The following is a 16,806-nucleotide window of genomic DNA, read 5'->3' as shown; positions in this document are numbered from 1 at the left end:
CATTCCCCTCCGCGCCCCCCCCCCCCGTGCTCTCAAAAGCTAGAGAAATAAGACGAATGAGAAAAGCCATCACAGAACCCAACTAAAATATGGGAAATTTGATGCAATGCCAAAAATAAATGTATATTCAAGTGACAGGAAAAGAGAGTCCTTCTCACCTCTCCTCTCCACTGCCAAGGGTGGACAGGTCAGCTTTTTGTAGTATCAATTCTGACCTTATAAAGATAATTCACCAGCGAGAAATACAAGAAAGAAGATCAGAGTGCCCCACCCCCCAACACACAAGCCTTTACTCTTTTACTCAGAGGGTAAATCTAGATGTGATTAGATTTTCACTCAAGGATGCTAAGAAGTACCCATCAGATCCTTGCTCTTTTGCTTGACTCAATCTCGCAGTGACCTCCTCTAAGGACATTGTGACAGGAGGAAAGGTCGCGACACTCCTAGGTCTAGTTAGACAGTCGCCCAGGCTCAGCCCGGGAGCGCCCCCCGTAGAGCTCACTGTTAGCCAATGAGACACTGAAGTTTCCAGATGGTGAAGTACGGGATTGCTGCTGGGCCAATCAGGCGCCAGGCGCGGTCGGGGGAGGAGATGCGAGGAGAAGCCTGGGGCGATGGAGACACAGAGACATCAGCAGAAGTTTCTCACCTTGGAAAGCGAGGGACGCTCCCGCATCTCCAGCACGTACTCACCTCTGCGCGAGTGGACCTTAGGCTACTTTCTCCACCGCATCTTGCCTAGGGGACTGCCGATTGTCTCTGTCCTTGCTGCCCTTTTTAATGTTACCTTCCAGGGGAAAGAGGGCAAGGAACAACTGGGTGCTAGGAAACTGACCCCAGGCCCTGCGGGCTTCTGGAGAGAGGAGAGAGGAGAGGAGCGACTGGGGCTGGGGGCCTCCATGCATGGGCCATGGACAGAGCGGCGCTCCTGGCCCTGCCCAGCTTGTGTGCGCTGTGGGCAGCCGTGCTGTCGCTGCTCCCCTGCGGAACCCAGGGCAACTGGATGTGAGTATGGGCGCTGCAGAGGCATATAGGGGTAGGTGGTCAAAGGGATAGCCCGTACCCAGAGGGCTTTCAACTGGAGGAGAAGGGGTGGGGACCCTAGGAACGCTGACCTAATACTTTTGGGTTGGGGGAGGGCAAGGGAGCGGCTTATCTCAGGGGCGCCGCGTCTTACAGGTGGTTGGGCATCGCCTCCTTTGGGGTACCCGAGAAGCTGGGCTGCTCCGGCTTGCCGCTGAACAGCCGCCAGAAGGAGCTGTGCAAGAGGAAACCGTACCTGCTGCCTAGCATCCGCGAGGGCGCCAGGCTGGGCATTCAGGAGTGCAGAAGCCAGTTCCGACACGAGAGGTGGAACTGTATGGTCGCCACTGCCACCTCCACCCAGCTCGCTACAGCTCCCCTCTTTGGCTATGAACTGAGTAGCGGTGAGTCACCGGGACCCTTGGGGATGGTGGGACTTATGAGGCGACAGCTTTTCTGCCTGTACCTTCGATAGAGAGAATAGTGCCTGCACCATCCGGTGCAGGTGAGGTCTTCATATTGGTGCGGGGAAACTGGGGTGACAAGGGCCAGATCCCAGTGTGCAGGTGTGGCCCTAGGGAGGGGGACGCCCGGATCTGCAGAGGGACTCTTAGTAGGGCTGCGGTTCTCCTTCCTTCCCGTGGCCCCTGCCAAAGTTGCAGAAAAACTCTGAGTTCCCATCCCGTCGACCCCTAGGACCCCATGGCGCCCCGTTCCGTGGGTGACCAGCTGGACAAACAAGAGGTCTACAGCCGGGAATGCTGCTGCCGCATCTGCTTTGATTTAAGCAGCTCTGTGGCGCCCAGAGCTGCGGACAAGTGGCTAATTGAAGCACAGCCGCACGTTTTTTATTGACTCCTGGGAACACCAGGTTTAGTGCACAAAGGTGATTTTTAAAGGGACTGTCACCTGAGCGCGATTTCTTCTGCATCTCCCAGTTTTCTGTTTCTTCCATATCTCCTTGACCCGGCGTGCTTTCCGCAATATGCGAAAGTGCAATGGAAAAAAAAAGTTCTTCAACAGGCCTGGGGACTTAGAAGAATAATGGTACTAGGATGCTTCCTGTGATATTAGCCAAGTCAGTGTTTTAGGCCTGAGGCATTGAAAGATGCGCTGCCGTCTTTTAAAGTTCATTTCCGTTCGTACTGCACTTTGACCCTTCCCCACTCAGTTTCTGCACGCTCCTCCACAGAGCTGTGCGTCCCAACTCTGAGTTTTGTCTGGCAAGTGAGGCTGAAGGATCCCTGGCCTGGGCGTGGGGGGTGCGGTGGGGGCTAAGAACCCGGAGGAGAAAGAAAGAGTAAGAAAAAGAGGATGTGTCCTAAACAGTTGCTGCCGTGCAGAAGCATTCGTTGCCGAAAAGGTTTATTGGACAACGGGCGTGAAGCTGTTTCTATTCCAATCTAAACATCTGGAAAGAAAAAAAAAAATGTTGCCTGCTGAGTCCTTCCTAGTCTGTTTTATGAATGTCTTAATGGAACTTTGATTTCAAAGATTTTTAACTCCAACTCGACTGATGGAGTACAGAGTGCATCTGTTTCAAAATAGGATCCTTTCCCACAACAATGCATTTTTGCTCGTTTTTAATTACATTGCTTTCATTAGTTATATGACTAGAAAGCCAGCTGTAAAGCGTAAAATGTTAACAACTCAATACTAGCGATTGTTATTCATCATATTCTCCCGTTTTAAAATCTTATCTTTGATGTGAAAGAAAACGAACATGTATCTGCCAGTTGCCTTGATTTTTCTTTTTGCTAATTTTAGTTTGCATAGTATCTATTTAAAGAAAAAAAAACTCACCAAAACTCTCCATTTGTATTTCGTGGTTGCAACACACTTAAAAAAAGAAAAAAAAAAGATAAGGGATCTGTTTCCTTTTTAATTGTCATTTACAAATGTCCATGCAAAAGCTCTATAGTCAAGGAGTACTAATAAGCTACTTCTAGCTATGAAACACTAAGGTAGGTACTAGTAAGGGTTACAAATTTTTAAAAGCATGAATTGTCATATATGAGGAGAGTGGGTGACAATAAGGCTTCTGTCATCCCAATGTGGAATCCAGGAAAATAGTGCTGCTTTTCTAAAAGTCTAGAATAGTAGATTTTCTTTCCAAATATTCCTATATTATAGCATTCTCTATGAACATTTGAAAAATTGATTGTCTCCTAAGACAAGATGATTAGGTTTAGGATTGAATGTCAACAGAAAGTGAGGGCTCCGTAATTTATCAATGTTTTCTTCTTAGGCACCAAGGAGACAGCATTCATTTATGCCATCATGGCTGCAGGCCTGGTGCACTCTGTAACCAGGTCGTGCAGTGCAGGCAACATGACCGAGTGTTCCTGTGACACCGCCTTGCAGAACGGTGGCTCAGCGAGTGAAGGCTGGCACTGGGGTGGATGCTCTGATGATGTCCAGTACGGCATGTGGTTCAGCAGAAAGTTTCTAGACTTACCGGTCAGAAACACCACAGAAAAAGAAAGCAAAGTCCTGCTAGCCATGAATCTACACAACAACGAGGCAGGGCGGCAGGTATGTATTAGAAAACTGAGTAAAACGTTAGTGTCATTCAGGTAAATAAGGCTGGGGCTAATGCTTCCAGGTGAATCCATGCCAATGATTTAAACGTCAAATGCTGACAGTATGAGAAACAAATAGGTGTGTATCCCTTCATGAGTGTGGATCAGCTACATTGGCTTAGTCTAGACAAATACCACTGGCAGGAGCTGGATTCTGCAGCAGGATGTCTTATTGTTGGTGTGCTTTGTAAATAGAAACATTATTAACTAAAAGATACACAAGTTCCTGTTCTTTTATTGGTTCTCTTCGGCTGCTTTTTGTCATTCCCAGAATGGGTTTATACTATCTATCATGTGTTAGGCGGAGTCACCTGTTCTCCCCACATTTGAATTTTGATTATCATTTTAAATCTACTGTTCATATGTTGTACAGTTTTTATTATTTTTCTCCAATTAGTGTTCTTAGGGAATCTACAATCACTATTTTTTTCGTAAAGCAAAAGTTTTTTTTAATGGAAAATTGTTAGTTGCATAAAATGGGTTCAATTAAAACTCATAAAAAATATAAATATAAAGTTATGGCTATATTAAAAGGAAAGAAAGACATCTTTAAAAACATAACGATATTAGAAATAGGTTGAGAGGAGTTGAATTTAAGAACCTAGCACCTAGTGAACTCCTTTATAAATTCTGGTTTTAAAATTTGTTTTCTTAATAAGAAATATGTGAGTAGCTTTCTTAACTTTTATATATTTACATTACTGACTAGTCATACAATAAAGTTCAGATTCTACAACACTGCTGTAGTTTGGCAATTCGCTATAACTTTCCCAAAAGACCGCAACACTTTTATGAAAATATATTTTCCGTGTCATAATGAATTTTTCAAGACATACATATCAGCACATTATTTTGAATTTCCAATTACCTGCCGAGGTCCCAATGCAGTTACTAGAACCTGCCACGTCCTCCTGAAGTAAATTCAGACAAGTCACAGCCTCTCTTAGGAATAGCTAAAATCTATGTTGCGTTGGTCTTTTACATTGTTGCCAAGAGAATAACGGGGCTCATTCACAGTGCTTGGAAGTTCCAGTCAGTTTTCTTTATTCAACTGAAAATGCTAGAAGCTAGAAGACTAGGTAAAATATTACAACTCCCGAAGCCTCCATTTCATTTGACTATGCAATTCCAAAAGGCAAAACAGAACACAAGAAAACTCAGTGACTAGGTTATGAAAGTGTCCCACAGTTTTCACTGGGGCTTCAGAAATCTGCTTCCTGTTGCTAACAGTTGCTCCGCTGCTGTTAGCTGCCTGCCTCCAGCTGCTCTTGGTCAGCACTGCGTCCCTTGAGGCTTTTGTGAATAAGAGTGAGGTGCTGACTGGGTTGAAGTAAAGGGACATTTATTATTTCTAACACATTGATATGAACGAAGTTAAACGCAATTAAGCATTTTCTTTTAAGCTCTATCATTATGCTCAAGGAAATGACCAGGGCACATCAAATCATTGTGTTTTTAAGGTTGAGAAAACAGTTACGTAAGTATTTGTTTTTAGTTGTTATTTAAATGGTTTGATAGTGATTTAAACATTTCACCAAAAAAAAAAAAAAAAAAAAAAAAAAAAGGAAGGAAGGAAGGAAGGAAGGAAGGAAACCAAACCTCAGAAGCTCATATTATGATGACCTCTTAAGTAAAGTTGTGCCTGAACTTATGAAAGACCCTAAAACATTTGCACTGAATAAAATTAGTTTTATTATTAACATTCAGTTTCAGTTCATCTCCGAAGTTAGCAATTGCGAAGCAGTTTGCAGTGTTTGAATTTATCATCGTTAAAACCGGTCTTAAACTGCCGTTTATGTTTTAATTTTGTTCAGCATCAATTTTAATACAATGCACTGTTGGCTAGGGTGAAACTCAATTCCTCCACATTACATAGATTTTTGCTGTTTTTCTGTATTGGCAAATAACAATTCAGCACATTCAGAGGGAATTTTGGGCGAATTTCAGTTTCCTTTGCCGAATTTCTTTTTTCCTTCACGTTGTTCTAGATGGAATCCTAAAGCAGGACAAACCGTTTACCTGGCTATTTTTAGGGTAATACATGGTTGTTTTTATTGGTCTTTTGTCCGGAGGTATTATAATTCAAAATATTTTTGTATTTTTCTTTCCACTAGTAGCATTTAAAAAAAAAGTCTACATAAACAAAAAGCAGGTTTTTCTACCACGGACGAGAAACTGACTCAATTTTTAATATTGGCCATTATGATTTTGATCTGTCAGGCATATTTGTCTGAGTCAAGTTTAAAGTCTGCATTCAATTGAGTTGGTTTTTCTAGTCTCGAAATCCCAGAGTCGAACTGTAGGAAAGCGGTCAGAGAAGTGTGGGTACTGGCGCTCAGTGGCGCTGTGAGCAGGATAGATGATTTTCTAACCGCTGACCTTAAATACTCTGATTCCCAATTGGTTTCTGACACCATTCCTAAAGTTATGACTCCAAGAATAATGTTGCCGGGCGGTGATTGGCTGCGAGAATGATGTGATGTCTTCCAGGGGCAGAACTTCTGGGAATAATGTGACTTGGAATATTTATGGGTATTTCTTTTGGTGTGCTGAAAATATTTCCATTCTCCTCATGTCTACCTCATAAACTTTTAAGTTTCCCTACCCCATAATTTGTTTTATGATGAGTAACTCAACAAAGTGGGAAGGGCAGACCCCCAAATTTTCATTGACCTGTTTCGAGAAGATTTCTAACTAGCTGACGGACACAACAGTGTCTTGCTTTTCAGTAGGTTCAAGTGTGTTTGGGGATGGAAAGGGATGAAGTGGGTCAGAGGGGTAGGAGTGCTACACACGCATCCACCCACCCGGTCCGCACGCGCAGAGTTCTTAAACAGATCCTCTGATGGCTGGCACAATGGGGTTGTTGGTTTTAGAATGTTCCACACCAGTTTCTGGCTATTCCTAGTAAAGTCTGGATAAAGTAGTGTGTGGAGAACAATCTTCATCCACAGCATTGCCTTTGATCTAACGCTGGGAAGCAGTGAGTCCTAAAACCATCTCTTGGGTGCTGTCTGTTTTTCGCACTGAGTTCCAGCGTCACATCTTTCCTATTTCACCGCTATTCTACCGAAAGCTTCCCGTGAGGAACCCCACAGATTAAATGCCACCTTCCTAATTGCTCTTCCATTGTTTACACTATAGCCACCCAAACGGGCACATCTGTTTGCAATAGTTAACACAACCTTTCTTCGTTAACATTGTTATAAACCTTAACAACTCAACTAGAGGGGAGAAAGGAATTTTCCTATAACCACACACAATTCATTCGGTTGCTATTCTCTTTTTCAGTTACCAGAAAACATCAGGCAACCCCTGCAGGTCCCACTAGCTGTTTAACATTAATTAAGAACCGCAGCAGAAAAGACAACAGGGCGCGCGTTTTGGAGGGTCTTGGCAATATCTTTAAATATACTTATATTTTCCACTTTCATTCCTCTGCTTTTCTAAGATTAGCTCGTTGAGTTAAAAAGACTTCATATCATATATCACCAATTTCTGTAAGACAAGTGTCTTAACCACACTGTTTATTTTTCTATAAAATTGGAATCACAACTAAGTACTTGTTCATTACCTACATATTAAGTGAAAAGAATTTCTTGCTATAAAATCAGATCAAGTGATTGTGATTTATGAAAATCTGTTCCAAGAAACACTAATGTTGGCAAAGTTAAACCGTGTGTATGCGCGCACGTGTGTGTGTGTGTGTGTGTGTGTGTGTGTGTGTGTGTGTGTGTGTAGCCTAAAACTCCTTGTTTCATAAAATTCTCCAAGCAGGAACTGTATTGCTCTACTCCAATTCCGAATTCTATCTCTGGAGTATCATGGGGACATTGTTGTTCAAATTTGTTTCAAATTGGATGTGAAATTCGGGGAATTCTTCTCCTCAAAGTTCATTTCAATATGTAAATTCTAGAGGAGAAAAAAAAATGTGTCCCATTTGTGATAAGAATACTATCTCTTCTACTTATGTTAGGTCCAAGTTCAATCAAAAGTCATAGAACTAGAAGTTTAAAAACATAATAGTAGAAATTGGGAACTCCTGTTATTTAAAGAGTTGTTTTCTAGAGTAGAAAATCCCTTAAAATCCTAATATAAGCTTAGTAGGTGACAAAATCGAATTTGCAAGTCTCTTTTTTTATTCTCCCAAACTATGAAGCAGTTCGGCTGACTCACACTGTCTGGGACAGAGTTATGACTGAGCTGGAGGAAAGACCAGTTCCTGGTCTTTGGGAGGCATTGACACCCCCTCCCCCCAGCAGCTACCTTGCTTCATGGAGATACTTTGTGTCACCTCTTCTCAGTCAGGTTAGCCACTGAGGAAGTTTTAAAACTGTTCCGTGTGAGTGAAGGCTTTAAAAGTCCTTAGGTGTGCCATCCACCCTGTCTTTGGTGCTTTGCAAACCAACACCACCCACGTCTAAACCAGTGAAAAAAAGGAAGTTGGGCTCTCAGTCCTGAGCTGAAGGGAAGGTAGCTTTAAATCACCAAGTGATGACTATCAGGAACGCTGATCTGGTTTAAACATACGCTTTACTCTCAGGTCTGGGCTTCTCGGACAATTTATTTTATTACCTACACTGACTGAGCTCTCTCTTTTTTTTTTTTTTCCATATACATTACCACTTAAAATATGAACAAAGGTTGCTGATTGCATTATTTTTAAACCTTTATCTGCATACAGATCTCTTAAAGGAGCAAGTATTTTGTGCATATCAAATGCTGTGTATCAGATTATCCGAGTGCCATAGTTTATGAAGTGAGTTGTTCTTTTATCACCGTAGGGTGGTTTTGCTTTTGCATATTAAGAAATAGACGCATTTATTAGTTTTGAAGCTTTAGTAATAAAAATGATTATACCAGACGGTCTAGAAAGGACAGGGTTTGAATTCTATTCTATTGATTGTTTTAAGTGCTACCAAGAAGTATTAAACATTGTACAAATCAATATCATATGTTCTCATTTAAGTCTGCAGTTCAACGTTACTTGTTTGAAATATTCTCTGTGGTTAGACTGTTAGAATGTTAGAAAAATGCCCTTCTGCAGACATCTCAATAGTAATAGAGCCTTGGTCATTTTGTAGTTTTGATAAGAGCGGTAAGTAGAATTTAAACTGCTTTTGTGAAGTTATATGCTTAATTTTTAAGTCATTGAATTGGGCGGATTCATTTTTCATTTTGCCCAGCATGTTGACAGAACGTGAACCCTACAACTAGTCCTGACGATTTATTAATCTGCTCTGCCATCGTCTGGGGACCGAAGGAAACAATGTTGATACGGAAAAGGTTAGAGCCCTAAAACTTAAGAGCCCTTTTGATTGTTAGCTGAGGCTTATTGAAAAATTCGTCTTAACTCTTATGCTGGCTTCATCACAGAGAGGAGTAGTTAGACCTTAACATGCCTCAAACAATGGGCTATTACAAATGTTTGTGACTTCGTTTAGTGCCCTAGGCTGTATAAACTGAACTCCACACTTAGAAATAAATTTAAAACAATATTAGCATGGATTTCTTTTCCTTTCTTCAGACAAGGTCCGATTCTGCAACCTAGGTTAGCCTGGGGAACATAGTGAGCCCCAGGCTAGCTTCAAGTTCACAGCCTTTCTGCCTCGCCCTCCCGAGAATTGCAATTCTCTTATTCTTCGTGTTAAAATAATGCTGTTTATCCAAAAAGGACAGGAGCCATGTTTTCAACTAATTTTCCAGAAAAGTGGGAGAGTTTGTCACTCTCGTTTCTCCTCCTTTAGCTGGAGGCAAGGTTGCTTGTGTGGTCTATGGCCGGACTTAGCATGGTCTCACTTCCTCCTTACCTAGTCATGTAACTGACTTTAGAGTGACCAAACCCAGGGAGACTCAATAGATTCAGCAAGTGTCACAACAGGGTGCCAACTATGTCATATCAGTGCTCACCCTAGCCAATCAGATTTCAAGGGTTTCAGAAACTGTCTTCTTGGAAAGCTCTCTTGATGTTTCTGTTTGTGCAGTATGGAAGTTGAAGGCGACTTCCCTGTTAGTGCTTTGGCTGATAATCTCCCTAGGCTCTGGTTTAACGTGTAGCTTTTCATTCTGCACATCTGGCTCTGGGCCAGGGTTGTCTACATTCCTTACAAGGGATGCTGGAGTTGCTTGGTCCACACTCTGAATAGCAAGACTTTAAATGGTATCGGAAACATGCAGGCGGGCACCGCGGAGTGAGTGAGACTTCACACCGTCTTCGATGAGTTAGTAAAACTAGGTGACCTGACGCTAATGTGTTTTACAGGTTTTATGTAGCTGTTCATTGATTTAGTATAGGTGGTTAATGCGCATGCCATGGTGCACATAACATATGGGAGTTGGGAAGACACCTTGCAGGAACTGGTTCTCTCCTTCTACCATGTGGTTTCCTAGGAATCCAACTCAGACCTTCAGGCTAGAGCCCCCGCCCCCACCCCCGTCCCCCCACTGTTTTAAATGTAGTGTGGGAAGGTTTTCTGTGTAGAGTCAAAACATTTAGACAGAAATAAATGACAAAATATTTGAACTCTAAACAACCTTAAAGATGGTTTATGTTCAAACCATCATTTTTATGGAGGAAAGCAGAAAAAACTTGAGTGGCTAGTTTAACCGTTTCTGCTGTTAAATGAAACACTGCACCGATGATGACTTTTGAACACACTCGTTGTTGGTTTTAGGCTGTCGCCAAGTTAATGTCTGTGGACTGCCGCTGCCATGGAGTTTCCGGCTCCTGTGCTGTGAAAACCTGCTGGAAAACTATGTCTTCTTTTGAAAAGATTGGGTATTTTTTAAAGGATAAATATGAAAACAGCATCCAGATCTCAGACAAAACCAAGAGGAAGATGCGCAGGAGAGAAAAAGACCAGAGGCAGACACCCATTCTCAAGGATGACTTGCTATACGTCCATAAGTCTCCCAACTACTGCGTGGAGAACAAGAAACTGGGTATTCCTGGGACCCAGGGCAGAGAGTGCAACCGTACGTCCGGAGGCGCTGATGGCTGTAACCTCCTCTGCTGTGGCCGAGGCTACAACACCCACGTAGTCAGGCACGTGGAGAGGTGTGAGTGTAAGTTTATCTGGTGCTGTTACGTCCGCTGCAGGAGGTGTGAAAGCATGACCGATGTCCACACTTGTAAGTAACCTCTCCATCCAGCCTAGCATGAGATTGCCTCAGTAGCAACCAGCTGTGTTGTCATCTGAAGGGCGCCCCCTACTGTGCACGGCGGGGAAGTCGCTGCCTGTAAAAGTGTTCCCAGACCCCCTGGGCCAGGCTGAGATTTCTTCTTTCTGGCAGACTTCAAATCACAAGCTGCACGTCAGGATTGCTTGGGATTCTAAAGTTGAAAAGGTTGGCAGTCGCCTTTGGATAGTTTGGGGAATATTCGTTGGCATATAGGGAACAGCAATCTGTTTCCGAAGCAATATGGAGAAAGGAAAAGAAAAGAAGAGAAGAGAAGAAAAAAAGAAAAGAAAGCCCTTATCCCAGAGAACTGGTCCAGGTTTAGGATAAGATCTGGGGACGCGGTTACAGAAATCAGTCATGGTGGGTGCACATTGATAATTTTTTAAAGACATCTTTTATAGGAGCAGTACACACGAGTTGCATTTTTCCTTAATATTTTAATAGAATTAATTATATTGTTTGTGCATAGGCAAAAGATGCTGAAAATTAACCAAGGGGCAGGTGCTTACTTTATTCTTCCAAACACTTCAAAAGAAGGGCCATTGAAAAGGATCACCATTCAGAGATACAAAATTCCTTTTAAAATCCCTTTAAAGATGTTAAGTAATACTTATAATCAAAATGTTAAAAGTGAAACATGAATTGGATTTTTAAGTGTTTTTAACCAAGATGATTTTGTCTGGGGAGTGGAAGACGTGTAAAGACTTGTAATCTTTGGATTTATTTTTTTCTTTTATTATAGACCAGTTTCTACTCTTAAACACTCAGTTGTGATATACTGGGAGAATCCTTAAAAGGAGTTGAGGAAAATGGAAGGAAAAAGATAAAGCACCCTTAATTATGTAAAGACAGTATTTTGTATAGTGTTTTACTTCAAATGTTTTATATTTTGTAAATACAGTATTTAACTTATGTAACATATTACGACGTAAAGACATTCATCGTTAAAGCCTGAAAGTACTAGAATAATAAGACTACATCAAGAAATGAGAACAGCTTTTCAGTTTTTTTCATACCACTAATTCCTTTTTAAAACATTGGGGGGAAAGATAATTGAGGCAGTTACCTGGATGTGTAGTTCTTGCCAAAATGACAGTTTTCTTTAAAAGGAAAAAAAAAAAATTGAGACAGGGTTTCTCTGCAGAGCCGTGGCTGTCTTGAAAACTGACAGTTTTCTGTGCTATAGATTAAAGTATGTTACAAAATACTGAAAATCCTGTTATTTCAGTAGCTAAAGTGGTCGAATTCTCTTTTCAACCTTAGCTCTGCTTTCTTATACTAAATTCTACAGTAAAGGTCTTAGCTGGGAAAAAGAACTTAAGCCAGAATAATGTCAGATTTGATACTCTGGGTATTTATTATATTTTATACAGTGTTGCCATTTGAATGCTGAGTGCTGTTTTTCTTTTTCTTTTTCTTTTTTCTTTTCTTTCCTGGTGGGGGGTGGTGGTGAAGCATGGGTCTAAGATCAGAACCCAGGGCCTTGCGCTTGCTAGGCCACTGCACTGCCACTGAGCTAAACCCCTAACCCCTGTTTCTTAGTTTAATCTACATATTTGACAGAAGTACCCACTGAAGCCACACGGGGCTGCTTTTAGATTGTTTTACTGTAAATGCTTATGCTTTTCTACTTTGCTAAATATTTTAGAATTATATGGAAAATAGTTTTTCTAAGTTCAGGATGGACACAAAAATACATCCCTTTTCTTATTAATAAGATCAATATTTATCAAAGATTTGGATCTATTTCCTATTAATTTTCTAAAGCAATACAAAGTAACAATTCGAAAAGCAAACCTCTGGAAGATTTCTGGAGTCTGATGTTATAAATCGCGACTTGAACGTTTATTCGTGACCCTTAAAGTCTAACAGCTACTATTTGCTAAGTGAGAAATGTGGGCATGGCAAACGGACAAATACAAAGCTAATTTGAAAGACTTGCCTTCTATTTCTTGTTATTCTCTGACTGGAGAGATGTGGGGGCGGGGCACTCTCATGCTCTTTTTACAAAGTGACTGTACTTTATCTACCTTGAACATAATCATCCTTTTACTTTAAAAAGAGGAAGACTGTAGTGAACATTAACTACTAATTAGAAAACTTCATGTTGGGGCTGGAGAGATGGCTCAGTGATTAAGAGCTGACTGCTCTTCTAGAGATCCTGAGTTCAAATCCCAGCAACCACAAGGTGGCTCACAACCATCTAAAATAGAATCTAATGCCTTCTTCCGGTGTGTCAGAAGATAGCTGCAGTGTACTCATGTAACTAAAACAAAGAAAGGAAACATCACCCTGTCCACTGACTGAGAACCAGCCAACCTCTGGTTCTGTAATAGTTTCAGCCATTGCATCAAAAATCCAAAGTCTATCTGGTTGTGCTTTCTAGGATGCCAAGGAAGAATTTCTCACACCCAAGCTGTATCTGGCGTCTTATCTTTGACCCCGCCCCTGCCGCCATCCTTGAGGTTTCCACCATCTGTCTTTACGTTGCAAATAGCAATAAACCCAGACGAGACTGACATAGACATCAAGGCAAACGTTGACTCAGAAAATTTTCACTCGGCTCTCACCATGGCTTTCATCTGGTTTCCGGCACAGTCTCGAATGCCAGGCTCTGTAGCTGTGTGCCTCAAATTCCTGCCCTGCCCCCACCCTCCAGCAGCTCCATTTCTGCTTCTCTTGGTCACATGACCACCACATTTGCAGAGCTGGCCTTCGAAAGAAAAGCAGAGTTCATTATCTAGTTGTATACATGGAAGGCAGGGACATTTCCTTCCCTGGAAAGGTCTGGCAAAGATCGTCTGTGTTGACCGTAGCACTGACCGGTTTAAATGTGCTCATATTTGAAACAATCACAGTGACAACTGGGAGCTGGGGGCGATCCACAGGTATTCGTATTTGTCTAATAGCAATCTGGGCCCTTGCTGGGTGGAGGGGTTTAAGTCCAACCAATTTAGACCATTTGAGATCGGAGAGGAGGGGATTATGGGTAGAGGAAAACCAGCGCATTAGTTTGCGGGGGAAAGGGTACTTAAATACCCATAGCCAACAGAGCTTTCCGTATCCTAGTTTTAGGGATGTGTTTGTGGTGTCTGGCATCACGTAGATCTCACTGCCAAACAAATCAAACCCGGGTCTTGTGGATTATGTGTATAGGAGCAGTGCCACTCATATATTGTTCGATTAAGGCTTGGCAGGGGTGGGGGATGGGGGGTGTTTGTTTGTTTTCCTGATTTAGGACTAATGAGAAAGAATGGATCATCTTAAAATGAAATTAAGAAAAAATAAGCCAGGTATGGTTACACACACCTTTAATGCTCACACTTGGGAAGGTTCCAGGCCAGTCTAGTCTATAGAGTGAGTTCAAATCTAGCCAGGGCTACATAGTGAAACCCTCATTTTTTTTTTTTTTTTTAAATTAAGGGAAAGTATAGTAAACAAGAGAGGTATCTGTATCCTCTGGATTAGGAATATGGAAAGCATTTTTCTGGTAACAACACACTACAAAACCTATTCATTCTTTTGAGCATAAATGACCCTGGCATTCCCTACCCCAATTTGGATGGTATTTGGTTTGTTCTCTAGTTTAAGGAGCACACATTATATGAAGAACAAAGACATTTCATTATAAATATTTACAAGCCACGACTTTACATGTCCTTGCAGCTTTAGAATTATGTGATATTCACAGTACGTATTTTGAAACAGTTTTTCTGAAGCCTTGTTAGTACTGATGCTGAGTATTGAACATCTGACTGTAACCCTTAAAATTCAACAAAGTTATTGACTAGAGGAGAGATGTGGAGATGGCAACTGTGGAAGCGGAGGTGCAGACCCTTCAGGAGCTGCTGGAAGTTTCTATATCACCACCTGTAAGGCCTCATGATTGGAAAATAAGCCACTAGTCAGTCCCTTACTTGGAGCACCATAATCTGCAAAGCCAGTTTGAGAAAACGTAAGTTCAAACTCTTTGCACCAGAACGACAAAGAGACCCCAAGCCAAACCCTCTAAGAAGAGCTAAGTTGTACCTTGATCCTTGCTTTAATTTCAATTTCGAGACGCTACAAGCATAAGATGCCTTGCATGAAGAACAAGGCTGTGTCACAATGGAAGGAGATGATAGAGTAGCATGCCAAAGAGAGATGGGAAACATAACTTTGGCAAACACCTTGAAAGCATTTGCTGTATAGCTGGTAAAATAAGTTTCATTCATACATGTAAATATATAATATATAATATATAATTAATATATAATTAATACATATGTGTGTGTGAACAATCTTCACAACTCCATAAATTCAGCACCATTATTATGGCTCCATTTCCCAGATGAGGTAAGTATAGTAACTTCCTATCAAATACCCTGCCATGCTCACACAGGATGGACCAGCTGCAACATATGTGCCCTCCACAGCCACAGTACTCTGACTGTGCACCTCACGGTATCAAAATCCTCAGGACCAGGTTGACGCCATGTAAACTTTGAGGGATCTGTAAGTATAATAAAGTTACAGACGAGATGGTTCAGTGTTTGGTTATATAAACTTGGTCAAGGAGCTCAACGTGATTGAAATTAGCCTCTATTTTACATCCCAACAGGGCTCACAGTTGGATTACCCAAGACGAGATGATCTGAGTAAATAAAATAATATAAGTCAGAATAAAATAAACACACCCTCACTGATGTTCTGATAGCCAATTGCTGTGCAAGTTTTTTTTTTTTTTGTAGATTATCATTTGTAATGGTTTATCTCCACACACAAGAAAAAAAAAATAACAGAGGAGGGGTTTGCACCAGGTTAAAGCTTTGAAAAGAAACCTTAAGTGTTACCAAGAGAGGATAACAGTAAGTGTGGATGGAGTCGACACAAACTAAAGGTTCTTATGTCTTTTTAGTGAGCAAAGTGTGTGGAAGCCTTCATTCGACTTGTAAGACTTGGAAGCAGGGGCTGGGGATTTAGCTCAGTGGTATAGCGCTTGCCTAGTAAGCGCAAGGCCCTGGGTTTGGTCCCCAGCTCCGAAAAAAAGAAAAGAAAAAAAAAAAAAAAAAAAAAAAAATTGAAGCAAAGGTAGTGGGGTAAAGACCTCCCCTGTTAAACAGCTGGTCCAGCCCGGGGTTGACTGACTTCCACGGCTGCCAAGAAACATCTTAGCAACAGCCTAGCAGCTGTGGTCATAATCAATATCCACCTAGTTCTGGGGAATAAAAATAAAGTTCTGGGAAAAATAAACTAAAGTAAACCTGTGTCCATTGAGTCTTTTATTTTCCTGTATATTTCAATACAACCTACACTCTCAGGCAGGCAAAAGGGACACAGAAATTAAGTCAATAATCTCCTTTTCCCAGTACATAAGCTCCACTCTTCCCTAGTCCTACCCATTACCATCTCTATATCTTAACCCCCCTGGAATAGTAATATTTGCTCCTCTCAAGTTACTTCATACGTAAGGCAGCTAAATGGGAAACTGGTCAATGGAGTGGATACATGGTCTCTGACCCATCTTCTATTTAATGAGTGCAGGATAATTTCACAAAGATAAAGTTCATTGTTTTGAGAAATTCTCCCTTTTGCCAACTTGAAGACCTCTCTTAAAATAACACACCTATTATTTCTCGAGATACAGTATGTTAAACTTTGTGGAGTAAATATAGAAACAATCTCAAAATTCTGGTTGTGGCAATACCTGTCATTGATGCCCTGGGATCTAGAACCACAGGGAACCCATTCCAGAATATTTCCATAAAGGGATTAAATGGTTGCAAAATATATAACAGACAGCTCTTCTGGCTTCAGCCTTATTCCCACCTGGAGCTCCGATTTCTGTAGGAATCTAGAACAGCCTCATCTGCTTCTCTAGTAACTCACAGCTACTAAGTCTGCACACTTAGCTCCCACTCCTCACACCTGAGGAAACTCACCAACTGGAACTCCTCCTCTGTGCTCTTCTTGGACTTCCCAACTTACAGATGCTAGTGAATATTGGCTTGTCCGTGAACTTAACACGTTTGGATGAGTG

At 41.6% G+C, this 16,806-nt stretch overlaps 1 protein-coding gene across 2 annotated transcripts; it reads left to right on the top strand.

The window, feature by feature from the left end:
• The first annotated feature begins 629 nt into the window (after positions 1 to 629).
• Wnt16 (Wnt family member 16) lies at positions 630 to 15,458 on the top strand. Of its 2 annotated transcripts, XM_032906902.1 has the most exons (5): positions 651 to 1,005; positions 1,180 to 1,427; positions 3,272 to 3,558; positions 10,280 to 10,736; positions 15,388 to 15,458. In XM_032906902.1, the coding sequence occupies exons 1-5, from the start codon at positions 911 to 913 to the stop codon at positions 15,417 to 15,419; spliced, it is 1,119 nt and encodes a 372-aa protein (XP_032762793.1). In that variant the 5' UTR covers positions 651 to 910; the 3' UTR covers positions 15,420 to 15,458. The 2 variants fall into 2 exon arrangements, with proteins under 2 accessions (XP_032762794.1, XP_032762793.1); XM_032906903.1 differs by lacking the exon at positions 15,388 to 15,458 and having other exon boundaries at positions 630 to 1,005; positions 10,280 to 12,727.
• The last annotated feature ends 1,348 nt before the right edge of the window (positions 15,459 to 16,806 follow it).

The sequence above is a fragment of the Rattus rattus genome, chromosome 6, assembly GCF_011064425.1.
Source record: "Rattus rattus isolate New Zealand chromosome 6, Rrattus_CSIRO_v1, whole genome shotgun sequence".
Taxonomy (NCBI): Eukaryota; Metazoa; Chordata; class Mammalia; order Rodentia; family Muridae; genus Rattus; species Rattus rattus.
The sequence above is the reverse complement of the archived record's forward strand: the minus strand, read 5'-3'. Positions and strand labels throughout refer to the sequence as shown.

Excerpts from the sequence above, each read along its gene's own strand:
- Wnt16 (XM_032906902.1), top strand. The coding sequence starts at position 911 with ATGGACAGAGCGGCGCTCCTGGCCCTGCCCAGCTTGTGTGCGCTGTGG. Across the intron at positions 1,428-3,271 it reads TGGCTATGAACTGAGTAGCG|GCACCAAGGAGACAGCATTC; the intron begins GTGAGTCACCGG and ends TTTTCTTCTTAG. Across the intron at positions 3,559-10,279 it reads ACAACGAGGCAGGGCGGCAG|GCTGTCGCCAAGTTAATGTC; the intron begins GTATGTATTAGA and ends TGTTGGTTTTAG.